At 39.0% G+C, this 27,214-nt stretch overlaps 1 protein-coding gene across 1 annotated transcript in view; it reads left to right on the top strand.

Moving 5' to 3' along the window:
* The first annotated feature begins 524 nt into the window (after positions 1-524).
* LOC131979365 (potassium voltage-gated channel subfamily H member 7-like) overlaps positions 525-27,214 on the top strand; it is a 53,228-nt gene continuing 26,538 nt past the window's right edge. Inside the window, exons 1-5 of the mRNA XM_059343323.1 lie at positions 525-1,045; positions 1,854-2,084; positions 14,834-14,989; positions 21,726-22,163; positions 24,143-24,354. Coding sequence (XP_059199306.1) covers positions 970-1,045; positions 1,854-2,084; positions 14,834-14,989; positions 21,726-22,163; positions 24,143-24,354 — 1,113 coding nt within the window. The 5' untranslated portion in view covers positions 525-969. The remainder of the gene's footprint in view (positions 1,046-1,853; positions 2,085-14,833; positions 14,990-21,725; positions 22,164-24,142; positions 24,355-27,214) is intronic.

Here is a 27,214-nt window from a genome sequence, read left to right as displayed (position 1 = left end):
ACAAAGTATAAAGCTGCACAGAACCAAAAATACAAACAAAAGACACAAGTGTCTATGGAACAGAAGAAAAAATAATAAATAATAAAACTACAAAACAGTCTATTTGCATGTAAATTAAAAATGGTAATAGTTTTCATTGTAGAAAAATATGTTCTAGAAACATAAATAGCACACTGTGAAAGCTCCTATGATTGCACTTTCAACTGGCTTTCTCAGCTTGTCTACATATCATATATAAATAAAGTTGTTACTGTAAATAAACATGTGCATTTTCAATAAATAGATGGACTCCAGAGGGTTAAATAACCTATGCTACAGTGTGTGTGAAAGTATAAAAGGATAATAATTCACTAGAGTGAAGTGAAGCAGTGCTTTGGAAGCATGAAAACACATAGGTAACATCACTATATTAACAGTATACTGTACTTTATCACTCTGCACTTAAAGTGAACTATCAGCTTGTAAAATAATGTGCATGTTTTCATGAAGGGCAGTATATTATATGGCATCAAATTTCATAATAAGCGCATATAACGTTAATGCTCAGTCTCTGTGCACGAGGCTGGGACTTATCCTTACCCGAGGTGGAGGGAACTAAGTCCCATGGGAGCCACGTCACTCCCCTCGGCATATCAACCACTGTCCGCTGGATGCGCCCATCACAGCACTACAGAGGACGACGGGATCGCATCCATCCTCAACGCGAAATGCTTTGCGAACTGAATCTAACTCAAGCAATCCTCCCCGATTCCGTGCGTTTCGGCGAGGAGGCATTCACATGCTCAGGCACACAAGCGGGCTAGAAGAACTCCTCGGCGAAGTGGGAAGGTTATTTCAAGTGGAGAGAGTGCTCGCGTCGAGTATGGTCCGTGCGAAAGGAAACATCACAAAGAGCCAACATCTGTAACTTCGGGATTTACTTGTAAAGGCGCTTTTTACTGGAGATCGTGGGATATATTGAGTGTAAACATGCCTGTGAGAAGAGGTCACGTTGCGCCACAAAACACATTCCTGGGAATGATTATTCGGAAATTCGAGGGTCAGAGTAAGTATCTTCCTTATTTACAGTTGCTGCTACCTACAAAGTAAATGTTTGAGAATTTATCAGCAAGGCAAAAAAGAATGTATGGATGCATTTAACTTTATCTTGCGTTTAAAACGTTCCTTCTTATTAAAAATTAAAATTAATGGCGATAGAGAGAAACATAACTGGAACACTTTCTTGCATAAGATGACAAATTAAAGACCTTGGCTGTATTGTTGAAATGTCATTTTAAAATAATTAAAATAAGGATTGCTGAATACATTCAGTTCATATGCTGTTTATTTTCTTCACAGTTTTAGTTAACTTAAAGGGACAGTTCACCTCAAATAAAAAAATTCTCATTTTCCCCTCTTACCTGTAGTGCTATTTATCAATCTAGCTTGTTTTAGTGTGAGTTGCTGAGTGTTGGAGATATCAGCCGTTGTCTCAAATATAATGTCTCCAAGATAATGGGAGTATATGGCACTTGAGGTGCTCAAAGTGCCACAAACCCAATGGCTTTCTATTTAAAAAAAAATAATAATTCAGTTACTCAAGATAATCCACAGCAGTTTCATGTAGGAACAGTTTATTATTTTATGCCCTATAAGGCAGACATCTGTACAGCCAATACCTCCAATAGTCGACAACTGACACCAAAACAATCTAAAGTGATAAATAGCAGTACAGGTAAGGGGAAAAAAAGTGTTTTTGATTTTGATGCAAACTGTACCTTTAATAGACTTGATTGCTGACTGATCATTGGCTGACATTATGGTGCTCTCTCTGAGGTCAGAGGTCACAATGTATACTTTTTCTTCCCATGCAGACCGGAAATTTGTGATAGCCAACGCCAGGGTGGAGAACTGTGCGATTATATACTGCAACGACGGCTTCTGTGAGATGACGGGCTTCTCGAGACCAGACATCATGCAGAAGCCATGCACCTGCGACTTCCTGCACGGCGACCTGACCGACAAAGAGGCCATCAGCCAGGTGGCCCAGGCTGTAATTGGGTCCGAGGAGCGCAAGGTGGAGATCACCTACTACCGCAAGGATGGTGAGTCAGTGGCCTGGCACAAGAGTGGGGCTGTCACAGCGTGCCCGTAAGCCGAGAGGGGTCCTTTGTGACACGTTGCTCCTGAGAAAAGCACCTACTGCGGCTCGCTGCTATGTGCATGTGGCCTGTCAGTCAGTTCCCAACCAGACAGAGTCGGTTACAAGATGTGTTTCACATTCAGACATTAGCCCTGATTGTGGAAAACAATAAGGGCAGTCTGCTCTTAAATAACTCCATTGTGTTAGTTTATGCTGGAGGTATACATGCACTTGGTGGAGTAAACAGATACGTATAACTTTCCACATGCATCAGCAGGGTTATGAACAGGGATGTTAACATAGAGTCCTTGCATAACAAAAATAAAGAAAAAAAACAAAAACATTCTGCAAATAATATCCACTTTTAAACAATACAACACTAGAACATGGTTGTGAAGGTGTGAAAATGACATTATATTGGTGTTATTAGTGTTTGGTTGTATGCATAATAGAGGAGGTTTAACAGTCAAAATCTTAATGTGGAAATGTATTGAAACACATGCAGCAGAATCATGGATGCTTTCTTGCTTGCTTGCTTTCTTTCTCTCCTTCTCTCTCGCCTGGCTGGCCCAACATTTTGGCTGTCATTATGATGTTGTGCACCCTTTCTTGGTTTTAAATCAACCATAGAAATAGGCTGCAGCAGTAGGTGCGATGTCAGGTGATAACATGCGCCACAGCTTTCTCTGCTGTGATGGACAGAGTGAGAGATGGTGGTGGAGAGACGGAGCCTGCATGCCGTCCTGAAAAGTTTGTGTTTTTTTCTGTCTTTAGCAAAAAATAAATCTGCTTTCCACTTTTAAAAATAAAATACACTCAGTGTGTATGCAAACATCCATGATGCATTAAGCTATGTTGTTGTGTGCAGCAAAGGTGTACAACAGCTTTAGTAGACAGCAGATCAATCCGCTAATCTAGTCAAATTGCTGCACATGTGATAGGCTAAGTCACTGCCAGCTTTGCATAAAACATGTTCTCCTAATGCTAGTCTAATGCTAGACTGGGGTTTGTCATTCATTTTTGGCCAATCCTAGTCCCGGTATGAATGGTGCACTGCAGAGACAGCAATCCTGAGTCAGAGAGAATTAATACGATGTTACTGCTCAGTGGCATAAATCCCAGGATTGACCACCTCCTGCCATGCTCTCACATGAGCTTTTTATGGTCACCATGACATAGCTGCACAGAGTCAATCCAAAAATACTCCTCACAGAAAAAAAACAAGAACATGTTTTTGTTCTTTTTATTTTGTGCCAGTGTTTGCACCAACTGAGGCCAAAATGTTTGTGCGTGTGATATTGTTCACTCATCTTCTTTACTCTTCTTTAATAACTTCCAAGGCATGTACAAACAGCACTATATGAGAAGCCTAAGCTGGAAAATAAGAGACATGATATTTTATTTAATCATAAGGAGCTAGGGCTTTAATTTTTAATTGTGAGTTTGATTAGATTCTAGGCCATGGATGCATGTTTAATCTACCATCAGCAGCCTGCACTATTTTTTTGTTAGTTTTGCTAATCAGAAAGGAACCAAGAGCCAGCTGCTACACTGCTAAAATAGATTGTTTTCAGAAACCTGCAAGACAATTACACAAAACACTCCAGGGCCTGTTTGCAAGAGCACGAACAGCTTGCTTTTTGACAAGTAGGATTTTAAAGCAACTTCATTTAGTCTCCCATCTTCCACACATATGCTGTACCCCATCGAAACATTGCGCGCCTGTAATGTTTGAAGCGTGGCGAATGAGAGCTACAGAAACCTTCCGACATAATCGTTGCTCCCTGTCTCTTCACAATCCTCTCCGGTGTGCATCACAGCTTCAAGACACAACTCTTAATACTCCTCAGAGGAATTTACAGCGAGCGTGTGTGCTCATGAATAAAGATGTCAGGGCTGACAGTGCGGTGACTGGGAATGAGCAGCTTACAGGGTAAATGCATTAAACTGGTATGGAGGGACACAATCCACACGCTCCCACTGCTATAGGGGAATGAAAGATTCATGGCATCCTTGAGAGCGACGGCCATATTGATTCAAGTCGCTCTACAAATTGAAGCTGATGGCTGGAAAGTGGATGTATTCCATGTCTCTTCTCCTAACTGTATCCAAGTTATCAGTCCTCATGCAAATCACTTAATCCTTTGTGTTAAACCCCCTCCATTTTCAATGCACCTACTGTACGTCACAGATCACACAGGCATGTTAAAAATGAACACAAAATAAACCAGCTCACGTATGTTTTCAGCCTGTCGTTTCACACAGAAGATCCAAAATACTGGTTGAATTAAGATCTATGGACATGCCTTAAAAGCTTGTGTTTTGAGGAATTGCAGTGTGACATAGTGTAGTTTGTTTTTTCCCCTAACCCATCAATAACTACAGTGGAGACAAAAAAAAAAGTAAGGTCAGGATTTGAGGGAGCCGTGTGACATCAGGAGACACAAAGCTTTGGCTTTTTTCACTGAAAAGGCAAAAAGTTAAGCTGCTTATGCATATGCTTAGAAATTAAAAGAAGTGGAACAATGGGGACCGTGGGAGCGCAGAACAGGCCTTTAGCACGGGGGCATTTTGGTTTAATTTTTGTGTTCCACTCCATGTGAACAACCAAGACGTGTTATGAGAGGAGATACCACAGGCGCAGTCTTCCTCCGGCGATGATACATAATCAATGAGATAAATGCTTTCCCTTGATGGCTTTGTAAAGCTATCCTATTCCACGGGGTGTAATAATACTTTGTACCTGAATGAGTCTTAACAAAAGGAAGCTGACACCGTGCGGAGAGAAGTTAAATGGATAATGGCTACATAACGGCGGCAGCTTAGCTAACCTCGCTGAATGATCTGGGACATGTGGTATGCGTGGGTGCTGGGTTTCATAGGTGACTCCCCACCGAGGGGACTGAAGGGCCGCATACCCCTGCTGAGGGTTTAGTGGCAGGGGGGCCCACACTGCACAAGGTGTGCTGCAGGACACTTGGATGACCACGCTCCAAAAGAGCACATTCATTTTTCATCATGCACAGGCCTCTTTGGTGTCTCGCACTATGAGGTGAAACACATACAGAGCTTTGCTCATCAGGTTTCATCTGTTAGATGGAAATCAGCTTGTCCAGGTAGATGTTACAAATTAAAAACAGCCCAGTGGACCTTTCCACCTTTGTGCAATGGGACGTGTGGATCAAATGCTAAAACTTAAGCTTGTAAGTGGAACAATGGGAGCCGTGGCTTCAAATATCACCTTCATGTAAGGCTGTTAACATGTTTTAATATATATTTATATTGTAAAAAAAAAAACAGACATTTGAATAGAAAAGTTTTAAGTCTTTTTCTTTTCTTGTTTTCTTGGGGGGTTTTTAGACAGCCATATTGTGGCTGCTCACTCACACATGAACACCTGCGTTGATTAATTTTACTTCTTATTGACAACCAATCAGACGAGAAAGTCTCGCTAGCACGCCCCGTGGTCTCTCAGCTCACTCCCCACTGTCGGCCGACCAGTTTGCTCAGAGGACAGCGGATGTGGGCTCTGGAAACAGATGGCTGGTTAGTTAGCTAGCATGCTATATCCGCCATGATTTTATGCTACGTTAGTTACAGAGAATGAGCCAAAGCAAGTTCTCACTCTTCTGGCAGTAGAAATGTGCTTTCTAATGCTGTGCGAAGAGTGTGTGGAAGAAGCTTTGAAGCATTAAAGTTTACTCCCCTAGCACCTGGCTAGTGAAAAGATTTACCTAAAGCCAAGTACAGGAGCATCTCAATACATTAGAATATCATGGAAAAGTCAATTTCCAATAGTTCAAGTCAAATAGCCCCAACCAAGTATTGAGTCATATAGATGGACATACTTTTCAGAGGCCAACATTTCCATATTAAACATACTTTTTAAGATTGGTCTTTTGTAATATTAACAATTTTTTTGAGACACTGAATTTTAGGTCTTCATTATAATTAGAAGAAATTGATTAAATGAATACATTAAATGTTTCATTCTGTGTGTAATGGATCTATATAATGTGTTATTTCTACTTTTTGAATTTAATCACTAACTTTCTATGATATTCTAATTTATTGAGATGCACCTGTATGTGTCTTGTTGTACAGGTTTGCCCTGATAGCGCCATAATGCACAAAAGTAACATCACAATAGTTTGAACCTATTTTTTAAATTATTTTTTACAAGGAATTTTCCGATGTGAGCAATCTTGACAGCCTGAGCCTAATTATAGCAAAAATATTATCGCAATGGACAGTTTGCTTCCATTGTTGACCTTAATTAGACGTGAAACAGTTTTATTAGCAAAGAGAAGCAGATGGAGCTGTAAATACCATAACAGTACAGGTCTAACTTTGCATTGGGCAGGAATGTTTATCCACAGGCTATTTTTATCTCGTGGGGTGCTTGTGCTGGAGGTGGTAATCTAATATTCCTCTGCATACCATCTGTGTTTTTCTCTTAATCAGTCACTGTATGCTAACTTAAATATTTCACAATCCATTGCATTTAATCCGCCAATATTTGCGGCAAATTAAACAGAATAAAAGATCACGGAGCTAAATGTCATGAATTGATGAATGCAAACACAAATGAAATGTAGTTTGAGCCAGAGCTGCTAGTTAGCCCTGATGGCTCCGGAGACACTGATTGAAGATGAAATTAGGCCAGGCTGTGTAGCTTACAGCACTCTCACTGAGGCGAGATGTTGCCACAAGGCCCAAGGACTCTAAACAAAGGGTTAGCTTGCATGGCCTCTCCCTACATGCCCTAGTCCCGATTGGCTCTGCCCCAGTAACGTTGCGTATTGGCTTAAGCAGAATAGCCCTAAACAAGAAACATGTCAGATTTCATTATACACGACTTACTACCAGGCAGTGGTCTGGGGCTGTACTGTTTAAAAGCTCCAGTTGTGGATGTACATCGGTAGAAAGATACAAAACAAAAAATCAGCGCTTGACAATATTATTCATGTTTCTCCCTAAAGCGAATCAGCTCATGGAGATTAATATGAAGCCTCGATACATCAGTCGAACAGCAGGGTTCGTACAGCTTTTCTTTATGAAATACGGTTAAAAAAAACATATCAGTAACTCACACTACTCACTACTACTACTACTGTATATTATTTATGTATCTTTCAGACATCTTAGTTTCACCACAACTCTGTTTGACCTGTGAGTCATCATTGTAAGAGTGTCCAAACGATCACTTGATTAAGCAGCAATCTTTTAATAATTGATGATGGAAATAGAATCTACAGTAATGAAATTTCCATCATGAAAAGGGAGCTAGTCTTAATACACTGTCCATTCATTCAAGCAGGTGTAAATAACATTTCTTGGCTTGCAGGGAAACACTCTACGTAAAGGTCAGCGAATTAATGGACACTCACCGCTACTAACTGCTCCACTGTCAATGATGTTAACCATGTCTAGCAGCTATGGGCATGTTTGGATGGTATTCTGTTGTGCTGAGTCGAGTGTGAAGAATAGAGAGGTTGGATAGCCTGAAACCCGAGTGGTCAGCAGTCTTCAGTAGAACACATCCTGTACACTTATTTATATTCACCTGGATCAGAAGTTCAAATGAAAGGTATAGGAGAGAGGGAATCCAAGGATCTTTGCAGGTGGTGCAGTGGAGAGAGAGTTATAAGCACTGCAGCTTAACAAAACACATGGTCAAGAAAATGAAAAAAAGCATCTTTCACAATGCACGTGTCATATTTAGGAAGATAAAGCACTGCAAATAAATCTATAATACTAAAAAGACATGATTGGGGCCTGTAGGATTTTTTTCATTATGCAGTTTGAGAAAAAAGTAGAAATGATGAGAATAAAGTTTGTTTTCGGTCAAGCTGGAAAGATATTAACAGATTTGTGTCAATAAGTCATGAGAGGAACATTTTTTTCTTTCTGACTGCATGCTACAACCTGATTTTCATGATTGTCATCAAATGAGCAATAACTACAATATTTGAAGGTGTAATAATACTAAAATCCCCCAACACATAAATGAGCTATTCTTGGTAGTAAAAAAACCTGCTTTTATGTAATTTATGTGATTTTTTAGACATATATTGTATTATATTATAAATTATATCAGTATTTTCGAAATATTGTATTTCAACTTTTTTCTCGTCATTTCAACTTTTTTCATGAACTTAATAATGTTTTATTTTTTTCTTCTACCTGGCCCTAATACTCTTCAGTACACACCCAGACAAAATTCCAATATGAAAATAAATAAAAACAGAGCACATACAGAGACCATACTCAGAAACACAGCAGGTTGTTAAGAACACAACACAAGGGAACACTAACAATAGATGAACACACCTGTAGCGTTGTAGACTTTAGTTTTATATTTCATGATTGCGTTTTGATATTGCTGGAGATATTGCCCACATGTGTCCTTCACTAATTACCAACTTGTTCATTAGTGGCCTCCAGAAACTCCTCTGGTGTTTTTTTTCCCCATACGACTTGCAGCATTTCTGTAGTTGCTTGAGTTTTCTAAATTTGCTGTGCGTCCCATTATGTATGTTTTGTCTCCTAATTTCCCAGAAGAGCCTCCGTTTGTTTGCTTGGGTCCAGACCTTTGAATGCGTCCTCTGCACTCAGTTGACTGAATTGTCTGGCACTTTGACATGAAACAGCGGTTCCATGGTTGAAAAGCAATCGATCCAATGAGTGCCGCCGGGGGGCTAATGATTATCCAATAGGAGCCACAGGCGCTGCCATGTTCAAGCTGTGCTCCGGAACCAAGGAGTAATAACAACAATGGCAACCTTGAAAAGATAAACGCTGCTATCGAACCTGTCATGTCTTCTCAATTTAGCCCGACATTGCAGTTTGTTTTTACTTGGCTTGTTTCCACTTCAAATCGGAGAAAACCAGCATGCTGGCATTACTGTGCATCAGTGTCAACTTTAAGTGATGTAAGAGTCAAGCAGATACGTTGGTCTGCAGTGATTGGGGGACAAATCAAATCCCCCTCCTGCACTGAAATGGTTCAGAGTGGAGGCAATGTTAGACTGAAGATGGAAGCGGAGTGTTACAAGTTGACAATTCTGTGTGATATCAGGCAATATATTTGTTACAGTCTGAGAGAAGTGATAATGCAATGTTTGCTTTAATCGCTGTGTTCTTAACCCTCTATGGTACCTGTTAAATTTCTACAATGCATGTTTTTGGGTGATGCAACACTTTAAAATAGAGGGAAGAGAATAGGGAACCAAAAGCAATGCTTTAATTTGTCACATGACCTCCAGGAGGCCATATTGAAACCCTGTTTTGGAGACTTTTCCAAAGGAAACAGCTTTGCCATTTTGTGACACAAAAAAATTACTCAAAACGTCAAAACAAATTTTCTGGCCCTTTTCCATCTGGAAAAAATATATTCCTAGTTATAGGTGAGTAAACCTTCATTTTTGATAGTTTCGTACACTTGAAACTATCAAAATCACTTTTCGTACAACAGACTGTTCATTTCAATGGGTCGTTGGTTCAGTGGTATAATGTTTCCTACAGGCAACATTCAGACAAGAAACCGGTGAAAAAAGTTCCTTTTATAATGTTTTTAAATTTAAAATGTTATGTATTGTACCCTGTTGAAGCTACTGAATCTTTTACACATGTTTATTAAATAAATTATGTTAAAATTAATTTTAAAAACTTTCTTTTTCACTTGTGTACCGTTATGGTACAATGTTGCCTACGGGCAACAAACCCCAGAAACTAGAATTATAAAATTTCTTCAGATTATATTTATTTTGTCTATTTTAAGACAAAAAAACACTCCGTTGTTTTTTCCTAACTGGCATCATAATGCGTACCATAGGGGGTTAATACATTATTAATGAATATATGCACACTGTCAAAGTGAATTTTCTTTCTCTAAGTTTTAGTCCATTGAGCGGTCTCAGCCACTGTAAAGGCTGGGTATGCTTGTTATAAACTGGTTGTATGAAGTGTGACCACGTCTAAAGTGTTCAGAAAAGCCACACTTGTAGGTGGGATGAAAAGTGTGGAGCAAGACATAATGAATCTTAGAAATAGAGATAAGGCGCAGTCTCTCCTTCAGGGCATCCAGAGAGGGATTTCAGATGCTGTTTGATGATGCAACCAGAACTTGAAGTGTACTGATTCCTTTAGATGGGGTAGAGAGCATGGATCTGTACCTTTTAAAGTCAACTAAGAGACCATAGCTTCTTATAAAGATCTCATAGTTCTGTTCATCATGATGCCTCATCTTTGTTCTTAGTTGTCTGAAATCTCTTTAGTTAGTCGTTTTTGAAATGCTTTTTTCATGCAGAATGACTTATTTGATTTGAAAGAAAAAAAAAACAGGGTTTAAAGTGGTGCTTTTGCATGATTCTTTGTGGAGAAGCTCAGTTTTACAGTTTTGGCGATGAAATCATCAAATAGATTAGAGGATGATAGGACGGGCCTGAAAAGGGAAGCCAATGCTGAAGTGCCTTTAATCTGCATTCTTTCCAATGGCAAGCAAGTCTCAACTTCTAGTTTGAAATAAAAACATTATGCAATACTGTGAATCTTAGTTTGTATAATTATTGGATCATCTGAATAAGGTTTAATCCTCTGGAGTCCATGAAAACACCTGCATATTACTTTTTTTTTTTTTGATGATATTCGGCCAAGTAAAACAGAGATATTGTCAAATATATTTAGTATAAAATATTGAACTAGATATTATCCTCATTTTACCTGTTATATGTTATATATGCAACCTGTATTCATATTTGCAACATTTAAAATTCTGTGTATTGAAACATCATTTTCAAGATCAGATTTTAAATTTCCTTAGTTTCTTTTGGGTTCAACATTTTGATCAAGTAAGTCAAAGTTAAATATTAATTATCAGGACATATAGGTGAGGTAACGCTGAAAGAACTGATACCAACATGGCATGGTGAAGAGTTTTGACAGATTTTTTAACAGACATAATAGCCGAAGATTTCAGAGGGTTAAAGGAATGAGGACAGTCAGAAATGGGGAGAAAATACAATCCAAGCTTTGGTTGTGCCCAACAAATAGCATCAGTAGGCTCTTGACCTTTGTTGGAAGTGGAAAAGAAGATGAATAACACAGTTGTTTTCAATCAATGACTGAGATCGTCATTCTTCAGGTCATGAGTAGCTCAGTCGATCACATGGCTTCCTGCCACTGATTTGATCTGAATGGAAGAAAAGAACTCCCTGTTCATTCACAATAAGTTCCTCTTATTCACCAGGATAAGAGCACTGTTGTCAAAATCAAAAATCAAAATGATGTATTATTGTGATAATAACACATCATTATATCAAATTTCAGGCCTCATACTCTGCTGATTTAACATCGCAGTTATAAAGAGGCTTTCCTTTGATCCATTTTGGTAGAGGTGACATTCAGCAGGAGACCAGATGAGAGGGAACCCCCATGGCTTAGCCTTTAAGCAGGACCATTGTTTTCCCATCTGGTTAGGTAATTTCCAGTCCAGAAATTTTCCTGCTGAATTTAACATCTTGGCTGTGCACAGAGCATGACAATATAAAATGCACACCAGATCTCCGTCATTATTAACTGATATAAATATTTAGTGTATTACTCAAATTTGCTCTTTTTTTTCCACATGGGTGATTTCAGAGCTTTTTATATGCACTCGACTGCAGTCAGTGAACTTTGGCTATTCATATTCAATGCACGAGTTATTGCTCTAATCATAAAACTTCAGAAAACCCCTGACAGAGAGCAAAATTAAAATCAAGTATGCTCTCATCCCTGAGCTTTGGAGCAAACTGAACATCTGCATCTGTCTCCTCACATAAAAATCCCCATATTAAATTCAATATGGCCATGTCTTTTCATACCTAGAATACAAAACAGCTTTTTAGAAGATTAGAAGATTTTAGCATTTTAATACCATGGCATTTGATATATATATATATATATATATATATATATATATATATATATATATATATATATATATATATATATATATACCAGATATATATATATACCATTTATATATATATATATATATATATATATATATATACCATATATATATATATCATATATATATCTTAATATATAATCTTATATAATATAATCTTAATCTAGAGTGGGTCATTAAAAAGGTTTTATTGCACTTGGATATATTTTTGTCGATATATTAACAACTAATTTGCACATTTTGGTTGAAAAACAAAGAATATGTGGTTACAATTCTTATATTTGAAATATAATACATAGTCACGCTGCTGGTAATAAACTTGTAAAGTACTCTCTATTCCTGCCAGGAACCTTTCTTGCATGTCATTCTTTCCTCTCTTCCCTCATTTCTGTCACGACTGCAGTGCCCAATTTTGCTTTAAGGAGAAATGGTCCCAAAAATAACCCCAATAAGTGCACATTTTTGGGCTGAAGATTTTAACAATGCATCTTTAACAAGTTTAATTCCTGCAGGATTTAGGAGATAATTAAAAGGCGATACCGAATAACTCTTTCTCTCACTCTGAAAAACGAGCGTACTGTTAAATCAAACAGATCAAAGTCAAAAGCAAAAATGCTCCCTTTTATAGAAGGGACAATGTAGAATTAAGTAAAGGATTTCTGGGAAAGTGCTTTTTATGAAAGAGGGATTTTGTGGGGACGGACTCACAGTTATCCAGCTCCCTAAGCACCGCTCTTCTGCTTTACTACACAAAATAACCCGGCATCTTTGATTTTTTTTTTTGTCCATTGTCTTAAAATCACATTTTAATATTGTAAGTGGCAACAATGCAGCATCACTTCTGGGAGTTTTGATCAGAGATCCTTCCAACAGAACTCTGGCATGTTGAGGCAGAGCGCTTGTTATATTTAGTCAGACAGCAAGTCTACTGCTAATGAATGCTGCTGGCAGGGTGTCTGTGAGCCCTGCGGAGATTACAGCGAACACTGGTAATATGTGTCCTCTGTGAGTAGGAGAGACACAACTAGCCACACAGAAAGACAGACGGAGTGACATGGAGAGGCAAAGGGACAGTTGGTATTGGACATTTTGACTCTGTAAGCCAGATGACAAATAAAACCTAATCTCTAAAAAAAAAAAGGAAAAAAAAGTAACTTAAAATTGTAATGTGGCATTTAATCATGTGCTTAAAACTGGAGTAATTACAGTGATAACACACAAAAAATACCATTGAGATAGCTTTCTCCCAAAGCAGGGAGGGTCAGTGTGATATTGTATGTCACCCTGGCTGTGAAGCAGCTATTGTGTTGTTTAGGGTCCAGTGAGTATAAAGTTTTATTGGTGGGCAGTTGTGCCCTCAGGCATCAATAGCCTCCACTAACACAGCGATAACCAGTTCAGCTGAGAAATTGGGGTATTCTGGGCTCAAGACTAAGTTTAGATCATGGATTGTTTTCTGCTCCACTGCCTCACACAATGCTCACTTCTAGCGATTGTTCCTATGAGCACATTGCAATCCTCTAAATTGGCTGTAATCTGTGCTGCCTGTTTGATTTATTCTGCTAAACCCCGCTGTCTGCACGACACTGTGGCTCTTATTAGGAAGTATCCTGGTCATGATTATTTGGGTCAATATTGAGATCACGCTTATTTAACGCGATTAGTCATTGACTCGGAAACACGTCTTTATGGGAAAAAAAGCTTTGTCTTTTTAAAAATAGATTTTCTTGAACTTTGAATATGTTTTAACTGACAACTGACAAATAAATGTACTTTTTTTTGAGAAATAAATAAATAAGCAAGAATGTATTTGTATACAGTATGTATACACATACAAATATATGTGTGCATGTATACATTTAAATAAATTATATAAAAATACATTTTATGAAAATAAATAAGATCAACCATGTTGTAACAATTTGTGCACACTTCAACGCTTTCTTCTATATTCAGTATATAAAATAATGAATAAAAATAAATTATTTCATATGTCACAACATACTAAAAACTCCTAAACATATATAACATTTTGGTCATCTGTACTTAATATATTCCAGTCAATAACTCAGCAAAAATAGACAAAAGCGTGCCGGTGTAAAGAAAGTAATGCTCTGTATTTATAACACAAGACAAGTGGAAACCTTCAATGTGAAACAGAATGTGGAACAATAATCATATTATCTCATTCATCTTGTTTTCAGTATTGTTGAAAGTCTAAATCATAATGAAAAATATACTTAGATTTATTACTCAGCTGTAGCTGTTGCATCATATTTGTCAACCTCCTGTTAGCTTAGTCATTTTCATGCTATGTTTTGCTCATTAAAATGCTTGTAGGTTAACTATATGGGCCATGCGGCACACATGAACACACATACATTTACTTCGTTTAACCCCTGGGCTTACTTATTTTATCTCTCTGCTGTTTTATTTGCTCTGACATGCAGGCATTGACCTTTAAATCAGATCAACTTCTCTCGGTTTGCAGCATTCATGTGAAATCAGAGGGAGGTGATGGTCATTTTTAGATTTATTATCATTCTAAATAATGGCCTCTACAATGACTGGTATGATTGTGATCATACTTGTTGATGCATTTCCCTTAAGTATAATGTTTTTCTCTGTTGTTTTAGGACAAATAAAGACATTCATATACATTATATACATATAAACTAACCCTTTTAGAGATGACAGGCAGAATGATAACGCATGATTCAGCTTTTTGGCACTGACACTTTGTCTTTCTCTTTCAGGGTCTGACTTTCAGTGTAACATTCACGTAATCCCTGTGAAAAACGAAGAGGGGGTGGTGATGATGTTTATCTTAAATTTTGATTACGTTGTGGATGAGGAAAGTGACAACTCCACAGAGAAGATAAGCCCAACGTCCCCGACAAAGTCAGATCAAAGTGAGTATTCAATACACCATTCCCTCCTCATATTGATAGAAAAGCACCTGAACAGGCATTAGTATTGAGTGAAAAGGTAAAAATAGAAATGGGACTTTCTTTTTTTGTCTTTGTTGTTGTGGTATTTTAGCAATTGAGATTTTCTTTTTTTTTTTCCTCATTCAAGTATTTTCTAGGTAAAAGCTCCTTTTATGACCGAAGCTGAAAAATCACGATATGAGGCAGTAACAAAAGATTATGCATGGCACTGCATCTGTCACGCAAATTTCCAAATGAAACCTCCTCATTGTGGGAGATGGCACCACTTCTAAAACAGCCAATTCCCCACTCTTTTAACAAAGGGCAGGTGCAAAAGTGGATGGTGGTAATTGAAATAATTCATTAAAATTACATCTGTTAGATGCTAATTAAGCACTAGAGAATTTTATTCAGCTCCCTGAGATGTTCAGTGTAACCTCCAAACATGTTCCCGGCTTCTATTATTCCAAAAGAGTTTGCATTATTTAGTTTCTCAGTACAATGCCGTTTACATGCATGCATGCATGCAGTGAGTGAGCAGTCTTCTTACGTAACCTTATCTTGTTGAAGATGTTAAATTCTTAAACGTATCTGTTTTAGGTCTTTTGGGAGGGCAGCATATACAGCACCCTCATTTTTTATTTGGATGTATGTCAGTAGGTGTAAATGTCAGAGCTCCTCACTGATTGGAGGCACTCAGCATCTCTTCTCTGACCGGAGCTCTGCTATCCACTTCACTCAGCATGAATTCCTCCAGGGCACTGGCAATCGGCTTGTGCTGTACTATATGCATATGTGTATGTAGGTGTGTGCATGCATGATTGTGTTTGTGTGTGTGTTTGTGTATGCGTGTGTGCATGCCTGTTGCTAACGCTCCTAATCAGACTTGATTGCTTGTGACCGTGCTGCAGCAAGGGGACCTCTAGGTAGACGGGGCAGATGAACATATGATGTGACTTTTGATTAGAAAGAGTCTTCACTACATGTTCACATCACACTTAAAGTACGACCTTACTATTGTCTCTGTCTTTGGAGCAGTTTTTAAATAGCACCAGGGCAGAATAGTTTATTTTTACCAAGCAGGAACCTCCTGGGCTGAAGAATGAAATGAACACTGAACTGGCAAAAACTGCAGTTCCTCAAATGGCCACTTGAGGCTCTATACAAAAGCGAGTCAATTCACATAAATTCCTGTGATTAAAAAAACAACAAATGCACAATATAAATAAACATGTTTACAGACAGGACATAAACAGGTTTTATCTCTTTACATAATTTCCCCAGGTTATATAACTCCCCTGCTTCATTTATATTAAGGTTAGACATAATTAGGAGCATGGACACATTGAGTGACAGGTGGGTCCTTAGCAGAATGACAGGGCGTGTGCAGAGGGAGAACTTTGGCATGTCACAGAAATACTTTTTAAAGCATTTTACCTGAAGTGATTATGAAGAACAGTCCCACAGGGCCTAGTCATACATTTTGGTGTAGCAGCCTATGAAAAGGGATTTTTGGACGTTGGGGAGCTAATTATGATCTGCTGTTGACAGCAGGCAATAAGCCCGCAGGTGTCAACTAGCCCAATATTGATCCTGGAAGAGAGCAATCCCTCTTTCCCTGAGCTGCCATCTAAAACACACCATTCAGCAACTTCAACATGTCTTCAAGGCCCAATACCAGAAACAATACTTAGAAATTACTCAGCAGAAAGATGCACTGCACACATAACACACAGAGACTACTCGCTACTGCTCCATAAACATTAGAATCTACAAACTTTCATAATCAAGGCCCAGTCAACATGAATGTAAAAGTCCACCCCCAGCTCTTTCCAGATGTTCAAGCTCCTCATCCCTCAGGATGATCACAGACACCCTGTGAAGCTAAGACATGTTGGCTGCTTGTATCCACAGTCTCATTGTCTTGAATGCCACCCTCGCTCGTGAGCATCGCTGTGGGCTGGAACATAAATCAACTAGTACATGGAGAGCTTCCCCTTCAGGCTCCGCTCCACTTTTTCTCTGCAACAGTCCATGTCACTGCTAATGTCGCATTGATATTGATTGACCAAAACTTCAAGCAGGGGGGTGCTGACGGTGGCTGCAGAAGCATTTCAGTCCATTCATTTCAATACAAAATAAGAAAACTTCTCACTTGATTTAATACCTCATACATTTTTTTAGGACAACACTATAGTTTCAAAAGCTAGTAAAAAATATATTTCAAGACTATTTGATGTTAATAGTCTAAATAATGGCTCCAATTAGAAGAAAATAGAAGATAAAGAATCGTATGATTTGGGGCGTGGCTACCTTTGATTGACAGGTCACTAACAAGGCGAGCCGTCATCAGGAAAGAAGCAGAACAATGCGTATCCACTGCAACGTGTCAAGGGGTACCGGTTTGGTCTTATAACTTTGACCCTTTCACACTGTATTTTCCCTTAATGACATTTTGTTCATTAAAAATGTCTTGTTCAGCGTTTGGTTGGACTGACAGACACTCCAAGGAGTCGCTGTTCATTATTTCAGGTCAATAACATACATTTTGTTGGGTTTTTGCTAGCCAAAATTAACATCCCAGTTAATGCCAACATGAATTAGCAGCGGCTTCACTCAGTCAGATTGAGGTGTCGGGAGGCGTGTAGTCAGTGTTGTTATATCCCTCTCACTCCTCCACAGTCCAAATATGGTCTGCTCGCCATTTCCCGAAAAAAAGATGGCGACGAGTGTAACGCTGAAATCGAGGCCTCAAACAGGCAGTCCACCAACCAATGGGATCCGGTGACTATGTCCATTATTTATACAGTCTATGGGCTCGACGCTAGCTCCTTTTACCTTTTACAAGGCGCCATTATTCTGCCTCGCTGCCTGTATAAAAGCTATGGAGACGTAATGGGGGGACAGATTTGTTTAGCCTATGATCTGACAGTGGAGGTAATAACAGAACTGCAACAGAGGCAAGCCACCGTCTGGTAAAAGGGACAACAGGCCTGGTAGACTACATAGAGTCTAGTGATGCACAGGTCAAACCACAGGCGGGTCAAAAACTGACAAAGCAGTGTTCAGAGTAAGATATTAATAACTAACAATGCATGCAATAGTCCACCTTCAACACCTCATCTTCCCTCACAAACACACACACCTTGGAGAGTACTCGGCTGTTGTCTCTGTCCTCTCCTGAGAGGGCAACTATAATGAATAAAGTTAGCGGTTTGTAGGTCAGGTCAGGTTCGGGTGGTTAATTAAAACTGATATTGCAGATTGGCTCACACACTCTAGATGCCGGTGCTGTTGTGTGACACGTCATGTTTCTTTAGCTCCTGGATTGCCGGCATCTAACACCTCTCACTGGGGCAGCATTGTTTGGTTCAATGTGAAAAAGAACAAGTGGCGACACCAATATAGCAGAAACTCTGTGTAAGAGAAGCTGCTGATTCTCCTCCCTCGCACCCAGCTTCAAATCTCCCCAGTAGCAAGTATAAACACATTTTGGGAAGGACAGATTCACATGTCTCCCTCAGTAATTAGGGAAATGACGAGCTACTGGAGCTGTTGTTTCATCCTGAAAGACATTTCATCACTGAACCGAGGGATTTAATCAGTCGACTCACTGGTGGGGAGTCCCAAGTAGGTAAACCTCTTTGGATGATTCATACATAAAAGTCACATGAGATGTCATTAAGCTTCATGTGAGTGGTTACTGTCACATGGCAGATATGTGTGAGTCATCAGAGTCCCATGGATTCAGGTGTGAAATGGTCTGAAACCACCTCAGAGGAGATTTCATGACAGCACTGTGAGCTGCTGATAAGCTTTTTCAGGAAAGTTAAAAGGGTTTTTGTCAAGATAGCAGCAAGCTGAAGTTGAAACTTCAGAGTAATACACAAAGCAGAGAAGCAGATCATTCGTTCTGTACATACAGTAGATGGAGTCTTTTAATTAGCATGGCGCCCCAGTGTTGTTGAAACCCAGCAACACAGTAATGCAGACACCATTCCACTCTAATGACCAGAGCCCAAATACAAGTCTCAGCAGGATAGCTACAGTATATATACATGAAACTCAAATGATTTGTAATGTCACCTTTCTCACTTTGATGTGACATCAAGCTGTGAAGATGTTTAAAATCCTTGGATGCTACATGAATTCAAAGATCTCATGGTGAAGACTCAACAGACTTTCCTCCTAATTTCACAATTTCTGCCTGAGATATGTATACTGAATGTTTACTCAGTTAACGTTGTATCATGGTAACATTTGCTAATTAGCTGTAAACACCAAACACAGCTGAAGCTAATGGAGTTTGGCAGATCATTTTTGACAGATTTTCAACCTCATGAGGGCGATAGAGGAAAAGTGAAGGGAACATCAAAGTCAGTAGGCTTCATCCTTTAGGGAGCTTAAATACTTGTACAAAAAATTTAAAATAATCCTTTCAAGAGTTGCTGAGATATCTTAGTTTGGACCGAACAACTGACACACCAACAGACGGCCGTTGCAATTCCTAGAGACGCACTGCTGGTGTGGCTAAAAATAAACCTTTTTCTCTTAGGAGCTCTTCATTATAAGTCATTAAAAAGGACTGAGACACAAGCTTACATTCCAACTGAAAATATGAAACATTCAAGTAAAATATGGGTACTAGTATTTATAAAAGTGTGCTACCATGAAATGTTTTAGGACTTACTGCTGGTGATGATGTCATTGCAGAGGGGCTCAGTTTTGATCGTTGGTACTTCAGTGATTTTCATTGCATAACAAGGATATTTTTCTTAAGCCACTCCGACAACAAACTGCATCTTATGAAGCTGTTATGAGCTAAACTTTTCCATACGAGTGTTCATGCCAGAGCAACAGTCAAGAGCATTGATGTCTCCCTGCAAAAAAAAAAAAAGAGACAGGAAGGTTGTCCATATCTCCTGCCAGCTCAGGATGTCATTAGGTTCCTCTCCAGGAAACTTGTTGAGTGTCACTGCTCTATTGTAAGCTGCTATAGTTGTAACATCAGCACATTTGGCCAGGGAATGGAAACAGATGGCAGTGGCGTTATGTAAGGAGGCTGCTGAGGGATGGGTGCCTCACGAGTGAGGCAGGTTTCACTTTCAGCCTCTTTCTATTGTTAATGAGCCCAAACTTTCACTCTGTCCCACGAGGTCATTAACATTTGTTACTGTGTTCCTTCTGAAAATGTGACTTCTGTACAAAAATCGGCTTCCTGTCTCAAACTAATGAGGCATAGTAAATCGATTGTACAGTCTGCTCTTTCTCACGCTCATGGGCACTGAAAGGAGATGTGTTGCAAAATGGCAAAACCTAATTTCTTTTGATTTCTCTTCATTTTCATAGTTTAGGGCGCTGATCTTCTAACAGCAACACTAGAGCACAGACTCTTCTGCTAAACATGTTGTTGTTAATCAAAAGATGTGAAGCTTCAGCTGCAGAAATTACAGAAATTTGATGCCCTGCTTGCTTTGGGACAAATAGAGTAACTTATAAAAGATTAATTTGAAAAAAAGCACATGGAGGCCTGCACACTTGAGAAACCAGGGCCAAAATTTGTTCATTTCATTATTTAGGAGCAGACATGTTTCAGCACCTGCTGTTCTCAATGTTGGGCCTCTGTGTGCCCTTTACTTACTGCTGTTACCACTGAAAGGGACGGCTGACCAAAAGAACTTTAAGCATGAGGTGTATATTATATAATAATAGATTATCATATTGTCAGGAAAAGGAGTGTGGTTCTCTTCTGTTTCCACTGAAATTATTTTTGCAATTACTGTAAATTATTTTACAGGCCTATATATTTTTAATGCCACCTTGCCAGTGACAGAAGTGGTCAAAGACATTATTTAGTCGAGTTAGGGGTGTCATGGTTTAAATCCTGAATCAAAAATGGATCCAAATGAGCTTTTCAATGATCAAAACCAAAAATATGGCAGTTATATCACACTAGGTATACTGTAGCCTGTCTTATTCCAGGAAAAAAGACTTTGTTTTGGCATGAAATCAATGAATCAAGCCCCACAGTCTCACAAAAGTATAGTTGGCACTTTTGGAGATAAAAAAATCGTGCATTTTGAGAATTATGGAACCTCTAAGGGTTTTTGGTACGTAGTGCATCTCAATGAATTAGAATATCATAGACAAGTTTATTTATGTCAGTAATTCAATTCAAAAAGTGGAAATAACACATTATATAGATCCATTACACACAGAATTGAACATTTCATGTCTTCATTTATTTAATGTCTTCTAATTATAATGATTATGGCTTCCATTTAATGAAGACCTAAAATTCAGTGTCTCAAAATTTTTTGAATATTACAGAAGACCAATTTTAAAAAGTATGTTTAATATGGAAATGTTGGCCTCTGAAAAGTATGTCCATCTATGTGACTTGGTTGGGGCTGTTTGACTTGAACTACTGGAAATGGGCTTTTCCATCATATTCTAATGTATTGCGATGCACCTGTACATCTCATTATGTGAGGATCAGGAAGGCTTTGAGATCTTTTTTTTTTTAAATCAGGCACAACCATCCACCTGGACCAAAGGATGAACTGATTAAAATTCAAAAGCACGTCTTTGGCCATAACTCAAGAATTCATGGTCTAATTTTGAATCTTGTAAGGCAGAAATGGATGTTGGATGTTTTTATTTTTTTAGTGTGTACCGTACATTTAGAACTTAACAGGATTTCTCATCATTTTCTTAGGGAGGAGTAGATTCTTCCGCTTCCGCCAGGCCGCTTTAAGCCTAATGAATACCAAGCAGTCTCTCCCACAAGAGGACCCAGATGCTGTGATGGTAGACCCGCCCAAAGAGAATGAGGGCTCAGTGGCCCTGCAGAGCTTCCCCTCACCTACCAAGAGCATTTGTAGTCCCATTGAGACTAATGACACGCATGGCCTCATAGGCTCCAGCCACCACTCTTCCCAGGCCAGCGTCGGCCCTGAACCACTTGACCATTCATCCCCTAAACTCCTCTGGGAGAAGCTGTACCAGACGGAGCCGCTGCAGTCCTCCAGCACCCTGTCAAACACCTTCCCCAGAGGCAGCATCAACAGCATGAGGCGGGCCTCATCCGTCCATGAAATTGAGGCCTACAGCTCCAATTCCAAGAGTATATTCAGGGATCGTCCCACCAGTGAAGGTATGTACTACGGTGTGTTAGTAAGGCTTACAGCGCCAATCTGCGATTAGTGTACAGCGCCCACTGGCCCGGCCATCACGTTATGATTGAGTTTACATTAGAATGTTAACTCGACCATATGACCCTTGGGTCGGCAGGGCAATGTACACCGATTACAGATTTGGTCTAAAAGAAAGTCATATCTAACGAACCATTTTTGTTTTATTAACTTTACTCATCTTTGCTCTTATCATCTTTTCTTAAATGTGTATAAAAATCTTTCTTCTTTATTTGTTGTGTTGACTGAATGCTGCCTTTAGACAATGTCAGAGGTAAGCCTGTATTTCTGCTTATGATTTCATTGCTCAGTGCTGTTTTGGAGCATGAATCTGAAGCAAGGCAATCAGCATAAATGCTCTTCACGGATCCACTTTCAGTGGATAGGTTGAGTGGGCTGGCTGCACTTACTAATTATGTGAAGTTATTGTATACTACCAAAGTGGTGATTTTTTTTCACATCCGCGGTCTTTCAAATCATATAGTGTAATCACATAAACCTCATGTCTGCTCTTACCATGTGCTAATCAAAGCATTGCTCTTAGATTAGCCTGCATGAATGTATGCTTGTATCATGTGATATTGTAGTAGCTCTGCTGGCTAGAAACTGTTCCAAGCTATGCTAGCCATTAAGCAGATGGTATATGTGGGAAAATCCTCAGATGGCCCTGCATCAACATCGTGTGAAGCACTTACTCTGTACACAACAACTCTCTGTTAAAATGTCCTATGAAATTATTTTAACATATACTGTATATGAAGATGGACGGCCTGAAACCTCACCATAAGTGAAGCTAAAACGTCTAGATCGCCCCCTGGTGGTTGGCTGCAGTACAGGTCACAAACCACACACCCTCTATGTTAGGGATGGGACAATGATTATTTTTGTTCCATAAGTTCGGTTTTAATCAGTTATTTGATGCTATAAAAAGGTTAAGTGTCATGACTGACAGCTCAGTACTGCACAGACTCCGCCTCCGAATGACATCACCAGTGCAAGATGGCAGCATTTGCCGCGACCGTAACTGGGATATTTTGGCTTCACTTTAGTACAGTGGGAGGAAATGGAGACGCGTTGTCCATTCTTTAAACAGTCTATGGATTTTAGCAAGAAATGTGCTTTCCCTAGTCTGCCATACTGTTAACACATGTGCGCTGATATATGTGTAACCTGTGAGGAAACAGGAGCTCAGTCAGTCAAAAGTGTGCTTGTAGGAATATGTGAATTTCCTCTTATTCTTACCAACATAAGCTAGCTGAGCTGTAGAGCATTTCCCATTTGCAAAGAAGGTATCTAAATATTCCCCATAGCTTCCTCACTATCCAATGGTGCCAGAATGTATTTAGTATGGTAGGCTGCTACTGTACAGCTGGCTACATCAGTACATCTAAATCAAGGATGGGCAACTTAAATGCTGGAGAGGGCCACAATTTTTCATGGACACTACCACAGGGCCACATATAGGACCGTGCACTTAACCAGATATGATGAAGCTGCTATTTTAAATGTTTACAGTGCAGTAACTTAACATATTTCATGCTCAAATGCATGTATAACAGTATAAATAGGAATACAAAAGGTTTGAAGCAAATAAAAAATAACCACTTACTGTGATTTTTTTTTAGTGCAAGAACAGCAGACCAACTTTAATTGCAGGAAGTAATTTTGTGCATTTTTACACTGCACTTTTAAGATTTCATGCTCAAATGCATGTAGTTGTACTGAGGGCCACTTCAAGTGATGGTGCGGGCCATATGCGGCCCCCGGGCCTCCAGTTGCCCATCCCTGATCTACATTATACAGTCTGCTATGTATGAAAATACCATGGACATAGAAATAAAAATAAATTTCAAATGCTATCTATGTATTAATTTGAAATAGTGTGTACAAGATAAGTCTACCAAGGGTACTAATGTGATGGTTATCTGTTCTAAACCACCAGGCCCCTTTAATCATGTGAAGTCCAGCCTGCTTGGCTCTACCTCTGATTCTAACATCAACAAGTATAGCACCATCAGCAAGATCCCTCTGATTGCACTCAACTTCTCCGAGGGGGCTGATAAGAAGACTCATTCTCCGCCAACATCCGAGACGACCATTATAGCACCAAAGGTCAAAGACAGAACTCACAACGTCACAGAAAAAGTCACACAGGTGAGTCAGGAAGTTCCTATTTATTTGATATTCTGATATTCTGACCTCATATTCACCCGCTGTCATAAGGGGTTCAGTTCTCAATAATCCTTGTTTTTGTATTTCAAAGAACACAATGGTGGTGTTTGTGTGTGGGATGCTGGCAAACTGTGTCTCTACTGTCGTCACTGGTTGGGGGACTTCCATTGTGGGTTGCTCATAGGGCTGTAACTAACAATTGTTGTCATTATCGATTAATCGGTTGATTATTTCTGTCAACTAATTGTTTAGTCTTTAAAATTTCAGAAAAATACTGAAAAATGCCCATCCCAGTTCCTCAAAGTCTTTTAATGTCTGGTTTTGTTCGCCCAAAACCCCCAAATAATCTATATAATTTTAAAAAAGCAGAAAATCACCATACTTGAGAGGCTGAAAGTAGCATTTTCTGCCTTTTTGCATGATACATTATGGATTTCCAACATATTATTAGTCGTCTCATCGCTCCAGCTGTAGTTGTAGGATACAACAGAGTGGTACTCTGATGCAAAACACGTGTTACAGACTGCTTGAGAAATTTCTTGCTGGCAGGTGATAAAAATCAGATGATGATCCCGTGGTTCACCGAGGTAACACACAGAGCGTCTACTGCCTATCCAGGTCAACAGAGGAGACGCATTAAAGATGAGTGAAGGGTAATTGGGCATTCCTAATTGCAGAGAAAGTTGAGATAATATTGAGGAAAATAGGGTCAAATTCACATTCAACATCAGCTAAGGGTAATTGTTTGAGAGAGAAAGGGCATTCCACTGATCCCTCACACAAGAAATTCATCTTTTCACTTGCAAGAAGTCTTCTGCAGGGATTCAGTTTCTTGCTCAAGGACAATGCAGCAGGACCAACACTTCCTGTCATATGGCTGAAACGAGGGCTATCTAGTGGCACAATTCCCCTGCTGAAAGGACCAGCAGCACAGCTGATGCCAGCTTGTCAAGGACAACTAACAGTGCAGCCATTCGTTGCAGTTTTGATTAATGAAGGCCTGTGTTTCATTTAATTACATTCAAAATAAAATAAAAAGGAATATATGGGCCTGTATTTTTGGGATAACTGACAAATCATGTTGTAGTAGGGCTCAGCGATATGGGCCAAAAGTCATATCCTGATATATTTAGGCTGAATATCGATATACGATATATATTCCGATATTTTTAGCGAGAATTGAGAGCAAATGTTCAGTCAAAGTCAAAGCCAAATATGACATTTCACAAGTAGTTTTATTGAAAACGTTTATTTAAGTGAACATAAATACTGTATAACAACAGGAGAACCTTTTTTTTTTAAATCTATAAAGTGCACATTTAAATAAAAAAAATCTTAAATAATATAGTCTATGAAATGAAATAGGCCAATCTTTTTCTGAAAAAAAAAAATATTTATATGAGAAAAGAATAAGAGTACTAAATATGACAAACCCTAGAAAGGGCAGCATTTATATATAAAAGAGGAAAAATTTGAACCATATCGATATATGGTCTAATTCACATATAAAAATATATCGATATATTTTTTATAAGGATATATCGCCCAGCCGTAATAAGTAGCCATGAAAACTGCATGATGATGCAACAACAGAAAATAATACTGCCAGTAATACCGAGCAATGTAAGGAACAAGCAAGCACGAGAGAGGCCCAGAAACCTTATATTTAGACATCTTTCAACAGAGCTTACTCATTCATAAATGAAGACGAACCATCATCAGGATTAAATGCTCTCCCTCCCTGCTGACTTGAGCTTGGAGCTTGGAGTTTGGAGCCACCGCTGAGATGTGAACACTGCATCTACTTCCTGACTGCAAGCATGGGGAAATCTATAATTCATGTGTTGAAGATAGGGGAATGCTCTGAAATGAAAAGAGACCCGCCGCCCTCATCCTCACTCCTGCACTATATTCTGCCATAAGAAAGCCCTCTCTCTTTGTCTGCCACTGCTTATTAAGCCAAAAACAGGGGATGGCTCGGCCTTCCAGAGCACACTGAATAATTTATCATCAAGTCAGGGTTCATTGCATATTGGGAAATTAAATCAAATGTTGTTTACCAAAATATATGGATATAAATATCACAATATGGATACAGCTTTTTCCCCCTCACTTAACTGTCTTTACAGTAAAGTACTTTCAGTTTTTACTGAGAGTACAGATGTGGAACAAGTCAGCAGCAGTCACATTATTCATGGTGCTGGGACATGGGCAATCTACTTGTCATACTAGAGTGGCTGCCTTTACCTAATTCTGTTTGACTGCAGAGCACTTACGGTAGTGTGTCACTGTCGCTGTCAGATCAGTCCTTGAAGTTTGTTAGCTGGCCAAATCACCTGATGGGCTTCAGCAGTAATTAGTTTAAGTATTAAGTACTTGAAGGTTTCTTTGTTTAAACTGTCAGAAGGATGGTCAACACAGAGAAACACTTACAATTTAGATATAAAGTTGTCATTGATCACATTGATCCACGTTAAAATGAATTAGATAAGATTAGATTAGTTTAGGGATGGGCAACTGGAGGCCCGGGGGCCGCAAACGGCCCGCACCCTCACTTGAAGTGGCCCTCAGTACAACTACATGCATTTGAGCATGAAATCTTAAAAGTGCAGTGTAAAAATGCACAAAATTACTTCTTGCAATTAATGTTGGACTGTTGTTCTTGCACTGAAAAAAAAAGAAATCATAGTAAGTGGTTATTTTTTATTTGCTTCAAACCTTTTGTGTTCCTATTTATACTGTTATACATGCATTTGAGCATGAAATATGTTAAGTTACTGCACTGTAAACATATTTAAAATTGCAGCTTCATCATATCTGGTTAAGTGCACTGTCCTATATG

The sequence above is a fragment of the Centropristis striata genome, chromosome 10, assembly GCF_030273125.1.
Source record: "Centropristis striata isolate RG_2023a ecotype Rhode Island chromosome 10, C.striata_1.0, whole genome shotgun sequence".
Taxonomy (NCBI): Eukaryota; Metazoa; Chordata; class Actinopteri; order Perciformes; family Serranidae; genus Centropristis; species Centropristis striata.
Note: the sequence above shows the minus strand (reverse complement) of the source record. Positions and strands in the feature narration are given on the sequence as shown.